This window comes from Limanda limanda, chromosome 8 (genome assembly GCF_963576545.1).
Source record: "Limanda limanda chromosome 8, fLimLim1.1, whole genome shotgun sequence".
NCBI lineage: Eukaryota > Metazoa > Chordata > Actinopteri > Pleuronectiformes > Pleuronectidae > Limanda > Limanda limanda.
The window spans coordinates 8,011,759-8,030,361 of NC_083643.1; the positions used below are offsets into that span (position 1 = coordinate 8,011,759).

General features: G+C 46.9%; 1 protein-coding gene across 1 annotated transcript; it reads right to left on the bottom strand.

Annotated features, from left to right (window-relative positions):
• Positions 1-317: 317 nt before the first annotated feature.
• On the bottom strand, positions 318-17,859 carry tshz3a (teashirt zinc finger homeobox 3a). Its single transcript, XM_061076119.1, has 2 exons — positions 17,461-17,859; positions 318-4,566 (listed from the first exon to the last, which is right to left on the bottom strand). Exons 1-2 carry the CDS (start codon positions 17,498-17,500, stop codon positions 1,262-1,264), a joined length of 3,345 nt encoding a protein of 1,114 aa, XP_060932102.1. The 5' UTR covers positions 17,501-17,859; the 3' UTR covers positions 318-1,261.
• Positions 17,860-18,603: the final 744 nt, after the last annotated feature.

Below are 18,603 nucleotides of genomic sequence, written 5' to 3' on the forward strand. Positions count from 1 at the left end.
CTGCGGATAGGAATGCGGAGGGTTTTTAAAGTTCTGCAGATGTGGGCTTTGAACGATCTGTCAGATGATTTGTAAATGTTTAGTCATTACAATGTGGGACAACAACTGGGAGGGGCCGGTTTTTTGTTTCCCCATGAGCCCGGTGACAAATTAGATTACAGTTCGGAAACTACATTTTGGACAATACTGGGATGAGTCAGTTATCTATCCTCGTTAAAAGACCGATTCAAAACGGCACTCGATGAAATGTTGCTTTTTAAACATGCAGCTTGATCTACACATTTCCTCCCATTGGCAAATATGAAAGAAAACAAATGTTTTATGCAGCAGTTAATTCAATTTAATCATAGAAGCACAAGGCATTAACATATTTGTATTGTTTCTTTTTTTTTATCAAATAACATTTATAAAACTATTGTGCAAAACAATGTCCTTTTAATCTTCTTCAAAGGCTCTGCACCAGTGGATAGTCATAGTCCTCTTAAATTAGGAAATATAACAAGTATGCATAATTTAAACAGCAAGTTGTAAGCTTATACACTTTATGTACATTTTTACAGAGACCTGGATTTTAAGTGCCCCTTAATCAATGATAAAGAACAAGGCAACTTTTACAATCAGCAAGAAAATCAATAGGCTGTACAGAGAAAACGATAAAACAAGCAAGGGTACTTTTGCTGTTTGGCAGGTTCTTTTTTTAAATTGTTTTTTTTTTTTTTTAAAGGAGCTTTCCCAGGCATTTGGCTGTTTTAAGGTGTTTGGAAAATGACCAGAGGGCATTTAAAATCTGGACAGGACAGGACAGGACTGTACAAACATAACAGTAGAACTTGTTGAACATGCAGTCTACCAGCAAATCAAAAACCAAACTCACAAAAAATACAAAATAAATACAATAGTTAATACATTTCAAGTTATTAGCTGAGCTTCTAAGTCAAGAGATTCACCAGGATTATGACTCGGTCCTCGGTCGTCTCATGTTTCCAGGAGGTGAACATGGAGAGACCGGGAGACAACAAAGCTGATGACAAGTTGGGCTGAATATCTTTGACCTGTAGTATATTTTGATGTGAAATGAAAGTCTTTTGAAACGGAGGAATCAGAAATGTCTCTGGGCCAAATAGATGTAAACACTTTGTGCTGACATTTTAACAGTAGTTCATGGCAACTTTGTGCATTACCACACTTTTCAAATATTCTCTGTATTTCTTTTAAACAATAATTCTACATGCTCTCCGGTACTTCTACTGCTGAGAGTAATTTAGTGTTTCTCTAGTTCGCACACATATAGCATATGGTCCTCTGGAGACTTCCCATGGCTCTTGCTGAGGTGAAGCTTGATGGCGTGCTTAGTGGCAAATTTACGGACACAGAGTTGGCAGCGGAACACTGACCCATTACCGCCGGAGTCATCTTGTGATTGTGGGGAAAGGAAGGACTCCAGGGGCACTAGTTTCTCAGTGAGACAGTGGGAGTCTCTGACAGTCTGTTTGTGGGACAGCTTGCCCAGGTCCTTGATCCTGAAGCCCATGTGGGCCTCCAGGTGACACACGTAAGCTGCTGGGGTTCGGATCTGTGAGGCACAGTCGCTACAGAAGAATATGGGCTGACCGGAGTCCAGGTTCTTCAGAAACTTGGTTCTGCCCGTCCTCCTAAGCTGGTACTTGACGTTGGCCAGCCAGTGGCTGATGGTGGTCATAGACAGACCTGTGAAACGTGATACGTGCATTCGCTCCTGTGGGCTGAGGTCGTTAATGATGAACTTCCCCTCCGATGTCTGCCTCAGGCAGGAGGCAAACTGGGCCTGCAGTAGGAGGAGGTGCTGGGGGTTCCAGTTGGAGTGACGGCCTTTACGCTTGTGCCCATGCTGGGATGCGTCATCGTCGTCATGAGTAGATCCCACAACCTCAGCTTTATCTGTGACCCGGGTCCGCGAGGGAGGCTTTGGGACGTGGTGGGACTGGGTCAGGTTCCTCAACATGTCTGAGATGTCCGACAATGCATTTTCATGAAGAGGGCTGCTGGATGTGTAGGGGGAGACCACTGTGAGCTTTGCAGGAGAAACAAAAGAGGCAGGAGAGATGGAGGAGGCTGTGGATGAGGGCGTTAGGGGGGCCGCGCCTACAGAGCCGCCTCTTTCACTGCTCCCTTTCGTGAGGTCCATAGGCTGGTCATCACTGGGCTGGCAAAAACTATTATCAACTACACTTTCCAGCTTCTTGATCTGTGATGGCGGAGCAGCCACAGCAGCCCTCTCAGCCATGCTCTGGCTGAGCCTGGAGAGCAGGCTCAGGGGATCTTGGTTTGGCAATGAGGGCTTGGCTGCTTTCCCCAAATGAATGTTCATTACTGACTGAAGAGCACTTAGAGGGTTGACAAAGGGCTGCTCTGGAGGAGTGTGGCCAGTAATAATGGCCGAACTGCATCTCAGTGTGGAGGCGAGCGGGGACTTGACTGTTGTCTCCCGCTTGGGTTCTGTTGCCGGGGATGCTCTGTCGCTATGGCTTCCCCTGTCGCTATTGGCTGGGGTGACAGCCCTCCATTCCCGAGGTGAGTCGGCCTCGCCTCCCTTGTGGGATTCCCCAGCATCACTACTGCAAGGGGAGAGGTGGTTCTCCTTCTTTGGGGACAACTGCTTTACCCTTTGCTCTACCTTTGCAACCTTCTCAGTGACTTTTTTGACCAATTCCTCCATCGCTTGGAAGTTGTTGCTGGGGAAGGGGGAGGACTGACTCAGGGGTGGGGAAATGAGGGGTTGGTTCTTGGATAATGCTCCATCCCCTCCGTTGAACAAGAATCTAATCGGGGAATTCTTTTCCATCATGCCCTGATGGAGCTTGAGGGCACTGGGGAACTGGTAGGCAGCATGGATGCTAGGGTAGCCCCCCCAGCTTGGATTCCCACTCTGGGCCTTGTTGATGGCTGATGCCACAGTGTTTTCCAGTGATTTGAGAATATCGAAGCCCCCCTTGGGGCTCTCCTTCAGGTCCTCTTCAGTCAGATAGTTATACTTTGAAATGTCGTATTTTTCCTCCTTCTCAGAGTCTTCCTCCTTCCCAACAGAAGAAGGAACAAGCTTTTCACTTCCAACAGCCTCTTCGTTAGTGCACTCCTCCTCGACCTCCTCCTTCTTGATCTCTTTGAGGAGAGGGGAGGTGGCAGGGGGAGTTGTAGTTTGAAGAGGAGGGGGAGTGAAGGTGGAGGGGGCCAGTGGGACAGACTGGACCGTCTGCTCGGTAGGCGTGGCCACCTTCCCAGGGTTGGGGGAGGTGGCCTCAGGAAGTGTTTTGATTCTCTTTCCCAAAGTGCTGGTCATCCTCAGAAAGTGTCCTGTCACCATCATGTGGGTTCTCAGCTCTTGCAGTGTATTATAGGAACTCCCACACTCCATGCACTTGAGGATTTGGAACTTGTTAGATTCAAACTGCCAAGCGTAGCTAGCACCGTTCTGGTGGCCGTAGCGGTTGTTAGGGGTGGTGTAGGGGCTGGAGGAGGCCTTATGTGAGGGGTCACTGGAGTCTGCCTGTGAGTGCTTAGCTTTGGGGGTTCCTTCTCTAGAACGTGGTAAGGCAGTGAGGTCCAACCCCACATGTCCCCGTTTCTTAGAAGACATCATTTTGGCTGCCACAGGGGCTATGGGCTCCTTCAGAGGCACTTTCTGGTAGTGTTTGGTCTTGATCATGTGGACACTGAGGTCCTGGAGGGATTCAAAGGAGTGGCCGCAGTACATGCACTTCAAAACCTTCTGAGCATCCTCCTTCCCCTCCATCTCCAACAGGGACCGCTTTCGTGGTTTGGACCAGCGCTTTGCACCGCTGCCTGCCTTGTCGTGGTTGTCGTCGCGGTAGTGTCCTGTGTCATTCATGTGTACTGTCAGCTCCACCAGGGTGTCATAGGCAGCACTACAGCCCTTACAGCGGAATTTACTGGCCCCAGTGAAGATTGAGCCAAAAAGCTTTGGGTTTTGCCTGTGCAGCTGGACTGTGCTAAAGAGGCTGGGCTCAGAATGAGCCGGGTGCCGGCTCTGGGGAGGATGCTGTTGTAGTGTCTTTGCCACTGCAGACTGGTGCCAGTCGTAGTTACCACTGCTGCAGCTACTGCTGCTGCTAGTGCTATTGCTGCGAGTTGGCTTCTCTGTAGTAGTTGTTGCCTGCGGCTGTGGCTGTGTGGAATTCAAGTTCAGCGGTGACCACAAGGGGCTGGTCAGGAAGCTGGAGTAAATAGCCTTCATTTGTTCTAAGGTGTCGATGCCTATGGGAGGTGTCTTAGTGCCACCATTCAGAGGTGCTGTGACTAAAGCGCCCTCAGCTTTTCCGGAGGGGCTCTCAAAGTCTGAGAGCCGGTCACTGGTCTCGCTGACATGTGACTCGCTGTCCATGTCTTGTCCCGAGAGCTCTGCAACCCCTACTGATTGCTGGTCAGATGCCTGCTCCTTGGCAGGCCCCACGCTGTGCTCCACAAACTCATCTTTCATGGGAAGTTCATCCGGAGGGACAGAGGGCAGGTCATCTGCTTCTGCCTCCTCATCCTCCACAGTCTGCTCTGCCAGCTCCTCGGGAGAATAGGCTGCAAGGAGAATGGAAACAAAGAGAGAAAGAAAGAGATGAGTTAAATTGCAGGGAGTGAAAACGCCACGTTAGAATAACTGGAGAAAAAGTTTCCCTGCTATGTGTGCCCGAGGACTCCCAGGGATAAATGAGCCATCTGTGTGGGAGCCTTTAAAGCTGAGCTGAGAAATTACAGTCATCCCATTTCACCTCATCAACCGTTGAGGTGTTATTTTCCTCTAGGCGAGCCTGTATTTATATACTACCCCAGCCACACGGAACTTATGCCTCCCCTCGTTTCACTCCTTCTATTGGAGGAAAACAAAAAAGAAATATCTTGGCAAAAACATAATGCGCCATTTTATTTATCTCAGGGCGCAACAGCTTGAAATGAAAACTAAATCTGAAATTAATGAAGCCCAATCTCACTGTGGCATTCTCCTCTGGGGTAATAAATGAGTTGGATCAACCTCCATCTGTCAGTTAATATGTCTGACGCCTCTTCATCTGCCTCTTCTCTGATTACACACACACACACATACTGACACACACACATACTGACACACACACACAGAAAAAATGCATATCTTGAAGGATTTCAGAGGAAAAAATGTCAGAACTTTCTTGTGAAATGTTGACGCGTTAAACGGACGTCCAACAGTGTCATCTGGACTGAAGCGAGAAGGTAGAAGATCGTCAAGACTACAAGCCTCCACATTCCGAGCAGGTGATCAATGTAATACAAACACAATACAACGAAATCTCACATATCATCAAATGGAAAAATAAATAAACTAAATGAAAGGAGACTGAGGGATAAAGAGGGATAAAGAGGACGAGATGAAAGTGAAGATTGTCAACATGATCGCAATGAGCCACCTATCACTTTTTAAGCTGGCGCCCACTGTTTACACAGAGTGTGTAAGTGGTCATGTGTGTGTATATACGTGCACCACACATACACGCATACACACAAACTCCTCTGTCTCGTGTGGTTGCGACCCGACCCACCAAACGCTAACTCACCCCCGTCTTCCGCCGTGTCACCATGCCCCCCCACCCCCACCCTCCCTCATTTCCTGTCCAACTCACTCACCAAACCGCCAAACTAACGGAAAAACAAACAAACCCAAAAAACAGTGGACGGCCTGTGGACAGGTCTGAGGCCATTTGGACTTTATCGTAAACTAAGACAAACGCTACAGAAAGACGCTGCAGGTAAATACGCTTCAATGGTTCGGGCACTCGCACAATTGGGCCTGTGCATGTGGACACACACAAATACACACATGCTGTGACTAAATCCTTCATTCCCCCCGTCAACACACACAAACACACACACACACACACACACACACACACATCCAGGCTAAACAAAAATGTCATAGCTGAAATAACTCTCATTTCCAGTGCTAACAGCCAATCTCTAGGCAGCCATGTGGCTGGCGCTGGTCTGATTTGGGCCCTGGGGGCACAGTCAGCAGGCAGGCCCACTGAGAGGCCAGCCTAATGGAGACCTGGCAGGTGCGGCCCACTCTCCGTCCTCCCGGAGATTTGGTTTGTCACTGGGTATCCATTACCTGCCATTCTCCGCTGATAGGGCCCGACAGCCCTGATCAAAAGATGTCGTCGGGCCCCAGTCCGCTTGGCAGTCAGTGGCATGTCGTTTGTAAAAAGGGCCAAGCAGGGTGTAAATAAAATGACATGATCACTTCCCCGGCCCCTCATGTTCTGGACACAATTATGATAATGTGGACGTGCAGCGGGAGGGAGGGGTTCGGGGGGGGACGGCGAAGGGGGCGAGGAGGTAAATCGCTCGAGCTCAGGCAAACATGCAAGGGGGATATCTCACTCCTGCCGGGGCTCAAGCCACTGCCCACCAGCCTCTTTCCTTTTGCTTTACTTTCTCCTCTGCCTCTCCCCTGGAAGCTATATTCCTGTCAGATGCTCCTCATTTGAAGGAGGAAATCCAGCCAGGATGAGGTAGTTAATAGGTTTGTGTCCTGACTAGCTGGTCACAGTTGTCAGCTTGCATCAGGCGAGCCCGGGCACACACTGCTTGACCAAGTTGTCAGGTCGCCTCTCTCTTCCTTCACATGAAAACATTCCACATATTTCTTCACGTTGTCCAGATATTTCATCAAACTATTGCTATATCCAATTTCATGTCACGCTATCACATCGCTCACCCTTCCCTGGCCTCTCTCTTAGTAAATGTTTTACATTTCACATTAATACAGCTGCAGCCGTATAGGTTATTGTTCATTTGTCATTAAGCCAAGAGTAAAAAAGGGGGGGGGGGGGTCCGAAAGGACTAACTATAAAACCTACAGAGTCTAGCCGTGCTCCCAGGCAATTTAAAATGCAAAACAAAAACCATTATGTCTGAGCACTATCTGTTAATTTAATCCCCAATGACTGATAATCCATCACACAGGGCGACAACCACATCCAATTATTCTCCCTGGCTTGACTGACAACAGAGGTGATTTATCAAGCTAATAAAAGGTGATGGGAGTATAGAGGCTCCCTTAGAATAAAAAAAAAGAAAAGAAAGAAGAGGATTATGAATACAACAATACTCTCGGATGCAGTCTTAACTAATATCTTGGCATATGGTCTAGGGCCAATGTGTGAGTTTTCCCGGTGTGTGTGTGTGATACAGAGAAACAGAGTGTGTGCGTGCGTGTGTGTGCTTGTAATGATAAAGTGAGCTGATGCCATGTGGGGAAAAGACAAGAATCATTAGGTTCCATGAATGATTCCGTTGGGGGGGTGGATAAGGAGGGTAGGAGGTGCACATTTGCACAATCAACATCTCAGTCACGGCTTCGCGCGGAGATAGCGAAGAACACGTTCACGAAAAACACACAGGCTGCAGAAAACATGGGGCTCGCATGCAAAAGCTGCACACCTCAAATACACACACACACATACAGACACACACACAAACAAACAAACACGCTCTCGCTCTTACATACGCACAAATGCAGGCGATGAAGAAAGACAGTGACATCTTGGCTTCCTGGAGGCATTCCTGCAGAGTATCATTTTCATAAACATAAGGGCCGCAGACGAGGAGGGAGAGATCATCTGATAGAAATACTGCAGTGCTCCTCTGACGATCAGGAACAACAGACAGGGCAGGGACAGGGGCTGATTAAGCAGGAAGGTGCTGTGGCTGCCTGGGAAACAGAGCCTTTCACTGTCTCTCTGTCCCATGAGTTATTTCTCCTCAAGTGCTGCTGAAAGCACTGTCTGTATTTGATGTGTTTTAAATAGGCCTCATATGCAAGAGTGATAACATGTAGACCGAAAAAAAAGGGAAAACCTCGATCATGCGTTTTTTTAAGTAGAAATCTAAGCAGTTCTTGGAAGCATAGAACAACTCAAACAAGCACATTATTTAGAATGTATTTTATGCATCTTTTAATGAATTAACAAAAGCATGAAGCTACTAACTTTATGTCTGTTTTTATTAAATAAGCCTCTTCATGACCGGAGATCATATTCCTGACTGGAGAGCACACCCTGCGGCCGTGGGGTAAACAGGATGCGTCATATAAACTCTACCTGTGCCTGACCCTCAAACTCACATGATTGCTCGGCCGCTAAATAAAACCCAGACTGTACAACCTCGCCACAGGCATCGTGATTTAAAAAAAAAAGTCCATTGAGAGGTCATTATGCATGAATACAATATCTTTTTTATGTTAAAGAGGCACTGCATGGACGTCAGATGTCTCTATACTGCAGAACAAAAATATTTATTTTTCGGGAATTATTGTGCAAATAAGATGTTTAAATTCACTATGTTACTGAACCAAATAAATAGTAGAAACTCAATTTAACATTATAATGCAAATATAAAAGATAAGCATCAGGATCCTTCTGTGCTTACTGTTCCAAAATCACAACTTTTCATTAAACCGACCGAGCTTTTACCGTTCAGGCCTTTCAGCTCCTGCAGATCTCAGGCAGACAAACTCGGTATCTGCTTTTAAGATTGTTATTGTACGGCCTATAGTAGATTATTGGTGTGGTTGAAACTATTTGAAGTATTTTATCTTATTGCATTTTATGTTCTTGGTTTTATTACTCACATCATCTGCTTTATTTTAAATCACATATTATTATTATTATTATAATTATTAAGGATTCTAAATTCAGACCCTAAGGGAAGAATCAATGTTTACTTTGCTTTCATAACTTGGCAAATCTCAATCTTTAAAACTTTATTGCTGCATAGAAAACTATTCCATGCACAAAGAGACTGCAGGGATCCAGGGAGGGGAGAGGAAATTGTCTTCATGGGTGGTCCCTCGCAGTTTACAGTAAAGATTACAGGAAAGGTTTTTGGCGTTGGTTAAAGACAACAACAAAAAAACTAACGACAAAAAAAAAAAATGAAAGCACTGAAGATCATTGTGTTGTCAGGGGTTAAATGCACTTTGAAGCTGAGCGTGATCATGGGGCATAAAAACAGTGAATCACGATGAGCTGGAACTCTTATATATATAAACTATATAAATAAAGTTTAGTGTTTTATAATGCAGTCGAAGAGCAGAGGAAAGGAGTCAGACGTTGTTGCCAAGACCTTTGATCACATGCTGGCTGAGAGAGAGTCGGTCGGTGGTGCAGGTCGTCTCCGAGAGAGGAGAGAGTTAAACTGTGTCACAACATTACAAGAGTTTCTTGACATGTGTACAGTATTTTAACTGGACCTTGACGCCCTTAAACCAACACGGCCCCTCAGCAGGGGGGCTCTCTCCGACAGGAAACAGCTCCAGAACACTGCAGGACAGGAAGTCACCCCAGTCTCAATCAAAAAAAAAAAAAAGAAAAAGGAAAAAGACAACTACAAACTGCAGACTTCCACCCACTCTCTCTCTCGAGTTTCCCAGCAGCCTAAAACTCTTTAAATAGATCCGAATAATTTAGTCCAAAAACAGCCCCATTCTGTCAAAACAGCAGCAGATCAGTAACATACCTAAAATGCCTTTCTGTTGTACACGTTTGTCAAAGTAACACACTCAATCAAACTTAGTCCTCTGCCTCCTTTTCTCTTTGATCCTCACACGCCGGCCCCCAAGTCCCACGAGAAAATATGTAACAGGTGATCCGTGGCCATCGGACAAAATTAACAAGTCCTGACATAAGTCCCCCCCACCCCCTCTCCTTTCAGATATGACCAGAGACGGCCATCGAGGGCAGCTCACACTCTGGCTTTTTGTTTTAAACACATAGCTCCGCCACTGCATTATTCTCAAACAAGCTATCATGTTACCAGGGGCCGTGGATGTCTTTGTCGTTTTTTTTTTTTATTTGTGTGTGTTCTCTACCCCCTGATGGCATTGTGAATACATTGTGTCCGCCGATTGTAGTGCAGGATGTGTGATATGGGAGATGGGAAAAACAGGGAGATCATTCTGGCCCCAGGCAAAGCTCAGGGCTGAACCATGTCAATGCACGTAGTGAGAGGAGAGCGAGTCAGGCCGAGAGACAATAGGGAAGTGAGGCTGAGAGAAAGAGAGACAGAGAGAGAGAGAGAGAGAAAGGGAAGAGAAAAAGAATAAATTCAACCCTCGAACGATTGTTGTGTTATGACTGGACCTCGGAGCTGTCAGCTGCACATTCAGACCTTCAAGACCCGAACGCTCATTTTGTTTCTCTAACATGAAACAATCACATAAAAAGGCCCCGGTTGCTGACGCTAACACACAATTCATTACTGGGCGATCCGCTATTTTTTTCCTGCAGCCATAATAAGCGATAAACAAAAACGTAAACAAACCGAAATACCCCCCGACACAAACAGGTGCAGCTCCAAGGGCAGTACCAGGGACCGAGGCGCTGTGGGAAGAGGATGTTCCAGTGCATCCATCGAGTCTGGTTTTCATCCGATATACATGCACTCAGTCAAACTTCCTTCAACCTACTTCTCTGCTCCTGCGTTCCACCGCACTTTTTTTATACGCCCTCCCTGAGCAGTCCTCGGGCCTCAGAGCCCCATGAAGCAGGACTGAGCCGTATATTTCCCTGTTCCTCGTGCTGTTACAGCCGTATAAAACAAGGCTGATAAAAGGTCATCAGGTTGTGTGAATGGGTCGGGCCCAGGGTGAGGCTTGAGGGTGTTGTACTGTAAACTAGGTGGGTTTCATACCAGAGGCTTTAATATATTATATTCATATCCAGCAAATAAATACGTAGATAAATTGTTAATAGATGAAAAATACTTGATACTATTAAAACACATGGCAAATGTTAAGATGAACGAGTATTCGCTGGAAAGACGTCACGTGAGAAGCAATGATCCAGATTCACGTACGTCATCACAAGAAAAGCAAACGCAGATGGAGGATCACTGCTTTTACTTTACTGATTATTATAACTCCTCACACGTTGACTAAATTAAAGGAATTTTTGGCATTATTGATTGTACATCATACAGAGGTCCAAATTATCTTGCAAATACAATATTTATCATACATCTGGAAACACTAAACCAGGTTAAATATTAGGACTAATGTATTTGTGGCTTTAAAAATTATTCTAGATATTAATTTCAGATTTAGAACTATTGCAATTGCCATTATTTTTTGTAGAGATGGTTATTTTTGCAAAACACAGCCTAACAAATAACAAGTGATTTTACACAACATGTCAATTTTAACCAAATAATCTAAACTAATTTGTAAATGTAGATTGATGTACCTGAACTGTGTGTTACCCCTTTTCTGCACAGAGTAAAATCTGCATGCAGCCAAACTACAGGAAGTAGATACCAGGGCTACCTTGCAATGTAATTAAATGCTATATTTCTTTTCACCTCCATAAATAAAAAACTTTGAATAAACCTGTTTAAACTCCGTCTGATCTGCTCATGTTTTTTTTGATCCATTAAAAAGATCAAAATGACTCAGTTAGAACATAATGTCACTTCGGGGCGTCCACACATTTTGTTCTTACCTCTCTTACACGATTGAGAAATTATGTCGAAAAAAATAAAACTGTGAAGGTTAAAATATAAATATATGGTCAAAGATTAAGGTTTAAATAAAAGTTACTGCATCTAGACTTCAGGGCAGATCTGAAAACAGGCCTCATGTAGGTTAGAAGTAGTTTGGTTTTGAGCTAAAGGTCTAAAACCAGGATTAAATCGGCAGTTTGTGGCTGAGACTAAAACAGCGGCTGCGTTTCAAGTTGAATCTTAGGTTAAGGGGGGAGGCGGAGGGGCTGTGGGGAATAAAGTCGGGGGCTTGGGACTGGGACAACCAAACCCCTTCTCACAACGCACAGCTGCTGCCATGATCGCCTAGCAACGAGGAGGTGATGGACACAGTCTGAAGATGGATGGCCACCATAAATCACGGTAGTGTGTAGGAGGAGGAGGAGGAGGAGGAGGAGGAGGAGAAGGAGGAGGTAGGGAGACAGAGAGAGGGAACACGAAACAAAAAAAACAACAAAAAACAGATTTTTCTCCACTTCTCTCTGTAGCAGCAGCCGAGCTGGCCTTGCCTTGACCTCCCACTGTACTCTTCTATTCTGGATGGTTTGGGGATGATGCAGGACAGGGGGACACCTCTGGGCCAAGCAAAATGGAGACTTCTGCGTAATTATCTCTTATATTAAATCCAATGGATCGATTTATAACGTATAAAAGCAAATCAACGGCATTGAGTCTTCTGTGTGCCCTTCAGTGTCTCCAGTGTTTTTCATGATTCCTCTAACTTTTTAGAAGACGATAATAATGACAGACTATACCTTTCATAAAGCAAACCCTCCAGGCAAGGCAATCTGGGTAGTGTAGTTGCGGGATAAACATCCCTGGGCTATCTGATTATGGCCTACTGCTGCGGCACTGGTGTCTTGTAACACTCAGTGAGAGCGCCCAGCCATCCATCACGCAGTGAGTGTCTGTCTAAGGCTTTCCACCCTGCTTCTTCTCGTCCTGGCTCTCCAGTTACAGCCATACACGGCCGGCCTAAATAATATTCTCCATGATAAATGGCACTATAAGCCTGGTATCCATCATTAATCTGATTTTTAAAGAAGCATCCATCTTGGAGAGAGCCTGTTAGGGCCACGGGAGAGCAGAGAAGCCCGGGTTCATTTAAAGGCCAGGCTGCTGAATGAGTGATACCTGTCAGCCGGGCTCATCAGGGAGCAGCACACACACACACAACCCCACACACACATTAAACATTGACGCCATATGGCCGCACATGCGCACACGGGTACCCACACCTCTACAGTGCCTCTGTGCGTGTCCGCTGTGCATATGTTATGAGCACACAACACTAACACACTTGTCGGACCTGTATACTCACAAAGCATATTTCTTCCCTTCCTCCTGACACCGAGAGACATGTCAGGGAAGAACATTCTGTCACTCATCAAAACACAACTCAGAGTAACTCAATCCGCCCTGTCATCTCCCAAAAATCTCCCCTCCCAAACACATCTCCTCAAGGGTTTCGGGAAAACTCACTCTTCCCTGGAAAACTCTCGTTCACACACACACACACAGACGCACACACAGACGCACACTAACGACAAGTCTCTTTTCCTAGATCTCCATTCCTCTGTCTCTCTCCACTGACTCCGCACCTCATTCTCCATTCCTCTCCCTCTCTTTGTCTCTCTCCATCCACTCTCTGTCTTGTTTTTCCCCTCGTTCACTCTCTCTTTTCTCTTCCTCTCTCTGCCCCCCTATCCACCTCCCCTCTCTCTGTGTGTCTGGTAAAGCCTGTTTGATAAATGACACACGTCACCGTGTCAGAAGCGAAGGGTGGGTCAGTGATAAATGACTCTGTTGAAAAGGAAATCGGCTCTCTGGCATGGCCGGGCTATTCTCCTCCTGGATTGGGTTTCAGGACCCCTGAAGACCAGAGCGGCTCAGTTTCCCCGAAAAAGAGCACACATCCCACCAGGCTCCGACGCTCTCCACCTCTGGGAGGGGTGGGAGCCGGAGAGAGGGTGGGTGGGGAGGTGGGTATGGAGGGATCCAGCCTGTCCCAATTGTCGCCACAGTGCAGCTGCATCTATCACAACAGCGGTGGGACTATTTTTACAAAGCCTGCGACTCAGTGCCAGACAGCAGTCCCGGCTGAAAACCTCGGCTGAAAGCACACTGAGAGCTGAAAGGGAAGAGTGGATGGCTAACGGTTTTCTATTTGTGACACTACTACAGCACTTACTCTCCTCTTTCTCTCCCCGAGTCCAACCCTATGGCTTGACATCTGCCAAGTGTGTGTTAAAAAGGAGAGAAGGCCCATTCCACCGCCCCCGCACCGCTCCTCGTCCCCACCGCCATCGCCTCCTCCTCTTCCTCCCCCCCTCTGCCCTCTTTCTCTCCTCTCTTAACTCCCTCTCTTTCACTCGCTTGCTGGCAGGGTGGCACTGTTATCATTACACAGGCAGGATTTATGGAGTCAAGGCCTATGGCAAAAACAAAAAGGCATCTGTCAATACCTGTGGGAAACACTCTGTCAGCCGCCCTCCTCCTCCTCCTCCTCCTCCTCCTCCTCCTCCTCCTCTCACTGGTGCTCACAGCCTCATTAGGTATGCACTTATCAGACACATAGATCACAGACGTGACTCAACCTCACCGGAATCCAGCCACAGGACTTTCATTAGCAACAGGGCCTGCGAGGCCAAAACATTCGCCGCGCTCACACCTGCAAACAACGCCAGAGGAAGCTTGTTGTTGTTCGAGCTCGCTAACACTGGCGGTCCGTGTGTCGGTCGCACAATTACGTCCCAGCTCGCGCTCCCCTGCTGCTTGCGTGAGGGCAGGCTCTTCACACGTCAACAACAGGAAGGCAGACGGATCAAAAACAACTTACTCCATTTCTCATGTGCACATGTGTCTGTCACATGTGCTTGTATTTTTAACTCAGGTGTTTCTGCATTGCCATATGTGTTATAAAAGATAATGTGCACAACACAAAGGAGGGGAAGAGGAAACTGGTCGATGTTAAAGGCCTAAAGGGTTACGAAAATGATGGTCTGACCTCAGCGGGTGGTCTACAGTTACAGTTCCTTTCATCACTATCACAGGCCAAACCTACCAAGTCTGAGAGAGCATTCCTGTTGATCTGAGCCTGCGCACACAAACACACACACACACACAAACACACACACAGAACAAACACACATAGACATGAGTGATGGCTGCCAGTCTGGCAGCCACAATCCTGACCCTGCTGTAAGAAGAGACTGTTGCTGTGGAGCATGGTCTACACCAGGATGCCCCCCACCCACCCACCCCTCCACTTTGGTGTCGGACTCTCTCCTGTAAACTCACACATACACACAAATGATCCGTGTGCAGGTTTACGACAGACAAACCGGTGGCTCAGGAACATGCACCACTCTAATAACTGGGACTGTAAATACGCTGACAATCCTCTGCAGACAGGTTCGACATTCCAGTCCAGCAGACGTTCCTCGGCCCAGTTGCTGTGAAGCCGATGTGGACGACCTGCTAAGTCGGCCGAGTAGCTCAACTTTCGGCCGCCGCCTCGGCAGCATTTGGGCCGCGGGCTCGAAGCAGCAAAAGGAAGGACGCCTGCGTTTCCACAGCTGAGAGATAATGTTTCTCCTGTTTGCTCGGCTGTTTACGTGGCCGGCCGCCCTCGGTTGTTAAGAGCACTCAGACCTGACCCAGGTACGCTGGCCCATTTGTCACCTGCAGCGGAAAATTGAGTTACAGCACAACCAAAGGCGAGCGGCTCTCTGTGTAATATCAAGTTGATTACATCAAAGTGGTGGCAAACCTCATTGGGCCGGGCACCCCGAGCTTGTCATCTCCAATCACGGAGCCTGTCAGGACTCCATCAGCCTCACGGCTAATTGGACCAACGCTAATGAAGCAGGCAAAACAAGTTTTCTACTGAGGAGAGAGAAACCCTCTCCGACAGAGGAAGGGAAGAGAGAGAGAGAGGGAGAAGCTGAGAGTGTGTGAGAGACAATGAGAAAGCAAGGCAGTGTGTGTGTGTGTGTGTGTGTGTATGGAGGAGGAGGAGGAGGGGGGGCAGATTTTTCATGCAAGTCTCAAGGTTGCAGTGGGCTGACTCTCCCCCTAAGTCCCTAATCAAGGCCCATCATCTGTCATCCTTTTCTTTGCTCTCTCTATCACCATGCTCTGTGCTGCAATCAATTCATCATCACCCTTTGTGTGCCACTGAACAGTTGACAACTTTATAACTTGCAGCTGCACGGGCTGACTGACAGGGGTGGAAGGGGAGCATGCAAAAAAAAAAATGAAGAAATGAATAGATGAATGAATGAACAAAGACGTGAGGATTCTGGGAGAAGGGAGAAAAAATTGTTTTCTACAAACACAAAACTATCTACATTACAGCCCTTTATTCCCTTTCGTCAACAGAGAGAACCGCCGTGTGGCAGGGAGGAGAGGGTGGAGATGAGGAAGAAAGGAAAAAAACAAAAAAAAACACCATCCTCCTCACTGATCTGAAATCAGAAAGCTTTCAGTCATTCTTTATGTGCTCCCCGCGGCCACTCTGAGCCAGTGAGCATGTACATTAGGCTGGGGCATTTTGATGAAATAAAAGCCCAGGCCAGCTTATGGCTAAACAGAATGGGAGCACTCACTCAGCCTGTCTCTGATTGACCATTAAAGCCATTGATGAATGGGCCTGTCAGGGGAGAGACAATTAAATCAAACATGAAACAAAGCCGTTGTGACGGCCCGGCCTGACAGAGCAAACCCATTCCTCCCCTCCATTACATAGCACACGGCTCCTTTTACAACCCCTAACCTACTCCTCCCGCCTCCTCTCTACCCACCGCCTGTGTGTGTGTGTGTGTGTGTGTGTGTGTGGTGTGTGTGTGTTCAAAGTGAACAAGTGAGCATGTGTACACGGGAGTGTGATGTTCTCTGCTGAGAGTGTGTGTGTGCGTGTGTGTTTGTGTGTGAGTGAGTGATGTCTCACTGTTAAACCACTTTGTCCCCCCCTTCTTTCACTTTTTCATGAGTCACTTGACCATAACAGTGAAAGAAAGGAAGAGAGAGAGAGAGGGTGAGTGTGTGTGTATGTGTGAGAGAGAGAGAGAGGATGGGTGTGTGTGTGTGTGAGAGAGAGTAAAAAGTACACAGGGCCTTTCAAAGTGGTTTAAACGTGACGTCAGGGGCCTGCAGCACATGGTGGGAAGTGATTTTCTGATGCAAATCGGGAAGGATCAGATCAAAGCCGCATGACAGCCAATCAATCAACCGTCAAATCAGACATGGCAACTGTCGATTACTGCTCCTTCCAGCCCACGGAACTCCATTGTGCGGCCTCGGATTGTTTATCTTATCCCAAGGAAAGAGGGAAAAAGCTCCCGAGGTAGTTTTTTTTTTGGTTCTCCTCTTCCAAAAAGAAGTTATGCGTTCGGATCAAATGCGTACAAAGCTCCTCATGTCACCCCCCCTCCCTCACCATCCAGGAAACACCGATTTTTTATTATTATTATTATTTCAACAGGGTTCATTTTTATTTTAGAAACGTGAAAATGTGACCGCATCGCTTCAAACTATCAGGGGATTCGAGCTGGAAAACAAAAGGGAAGCGAAAGTTTCACCAGCGGACAACTCGTACTCTGCGTAGCGAGGGGGGGGGTGGTTAGCGAAAAAACGCAACATTGTTGCAAACTACATCCGATTGTTGCAAACTACATCCGCTTTAAAAGAAAGAGGAAAAGAGGAAAAGAAGCTAGGGAAGGTAACAGTTCCTATGAGGAGAGAAACCACGCGTGACAAATCGCTACACAACACAAAGTGGAAACGGAAATGCAGTGCGCGTAGAGTGAGCTTTACAAAACAAACGGTAACATCCGCAGCGTAATGTGACAGAAAGCGTAATGTGCTTTTTCACGTACATTACGGTCGCACACACACACGTACCTGCTGCGCGCTGGGGCGCCTCTTGTTTCCTCCGTGGCATTCTGGATCTGACAGGATTTCCGTGAAACTCTTCTTCTTCTTCTTCTGTTGTTGTTTGTGTTGTGTGTGTGTCTTTCTTCTTCTTCTTCTCCTGCTTTGATTAAAAACCTCCTCACTGTATCCGGGAAGATCCACCTCTTAAAAAAAGGAAAGATTCACGCCTTCGTGTAGTAGACTGCACAACATCGGGTGGTCCGATGGGAAGGAGAAGTCAAAACCATCGTAGCGGAGGAGAAAAGTCAGCGGAGGAAATGTATATAAACACACACGAGGAGGAAGAGGAGGAGGAGGAGGAGGTGAGGACGACTGGTTTGAAACCAGTGGGGTGGGTGGTGGGGGGGTTCTGGTTGTAGTGGTGGCGATGTGGTGAGAGCAGCCAGCGTCCACCTCGGCTGCTGGTCTGGCAACAGGCAAAGTTGAGGGAGAAGAGAGAGAGGATCGCGTCACTCCCACAGCAGGAGAATGGGCAAACCCACCGCTCCGTTAACTCTTTACTTCTCAGGGAGAGGGAGAGAGGGAAGGAGGGAGGGAGGGAGGGAGAGGGGCGGACACCACACAGCGAGTGTCCTCCTACCTTCCTCCCCCCCCTCTCTGAATCACTGCGCACGGCCACCGAGCCGATCATTACGCACAGGAGGACGATCATCACCGACCACTAAACCCACAGACCGGTCTGAGTAACAGTCCAAACATGTCAGCACATGTGTGTCATTTGTTTTTCATCCCTCTCTCTCTCTCTCTCTCTCCATGTGTCACGTTTTACCTCTAATCTGTCGTGGGCACATTTTATATTTACCTGCTTATTATTACCACTTGGGGCTGATCCAGGGTTTTAACGTAATATGTAAAACAAACGAATAACATGGGAGTAAATCTCACAAAGCTTTTTATGCAGGTTCATGATAGTGATAATTATGTTTCACTTGTTTTTCTGCATTGAAATTCAACATGGAATAGTATTTATTACAAATATTTGGTTGCTGATATTATGTTGCAAATTCATACAGTTTCTCATCAGACAGTAGTTTGTAATTTATAAAGTAGAATAGATTTTTATTGCCATTGTTTAAACAAGGTCCCTGAAAATGTTTGCAATATATATAA

Coding starts and splice junctions, on each gene's coding strand:
- tshz3a (XM_061076119.1), bottom strand. CDS start 17,500: ATGCCACGGAGGAAACAAGAGGCGCCCCAGCGCGCAGCAG. Junction 4,567..17,460: donor GGCGCCCCAGCGCGCAGCAG/GTACGTGTGTGT, acceptor TTCTCCTTGCAG/CCTATTCTCCCGAGGAGCTG.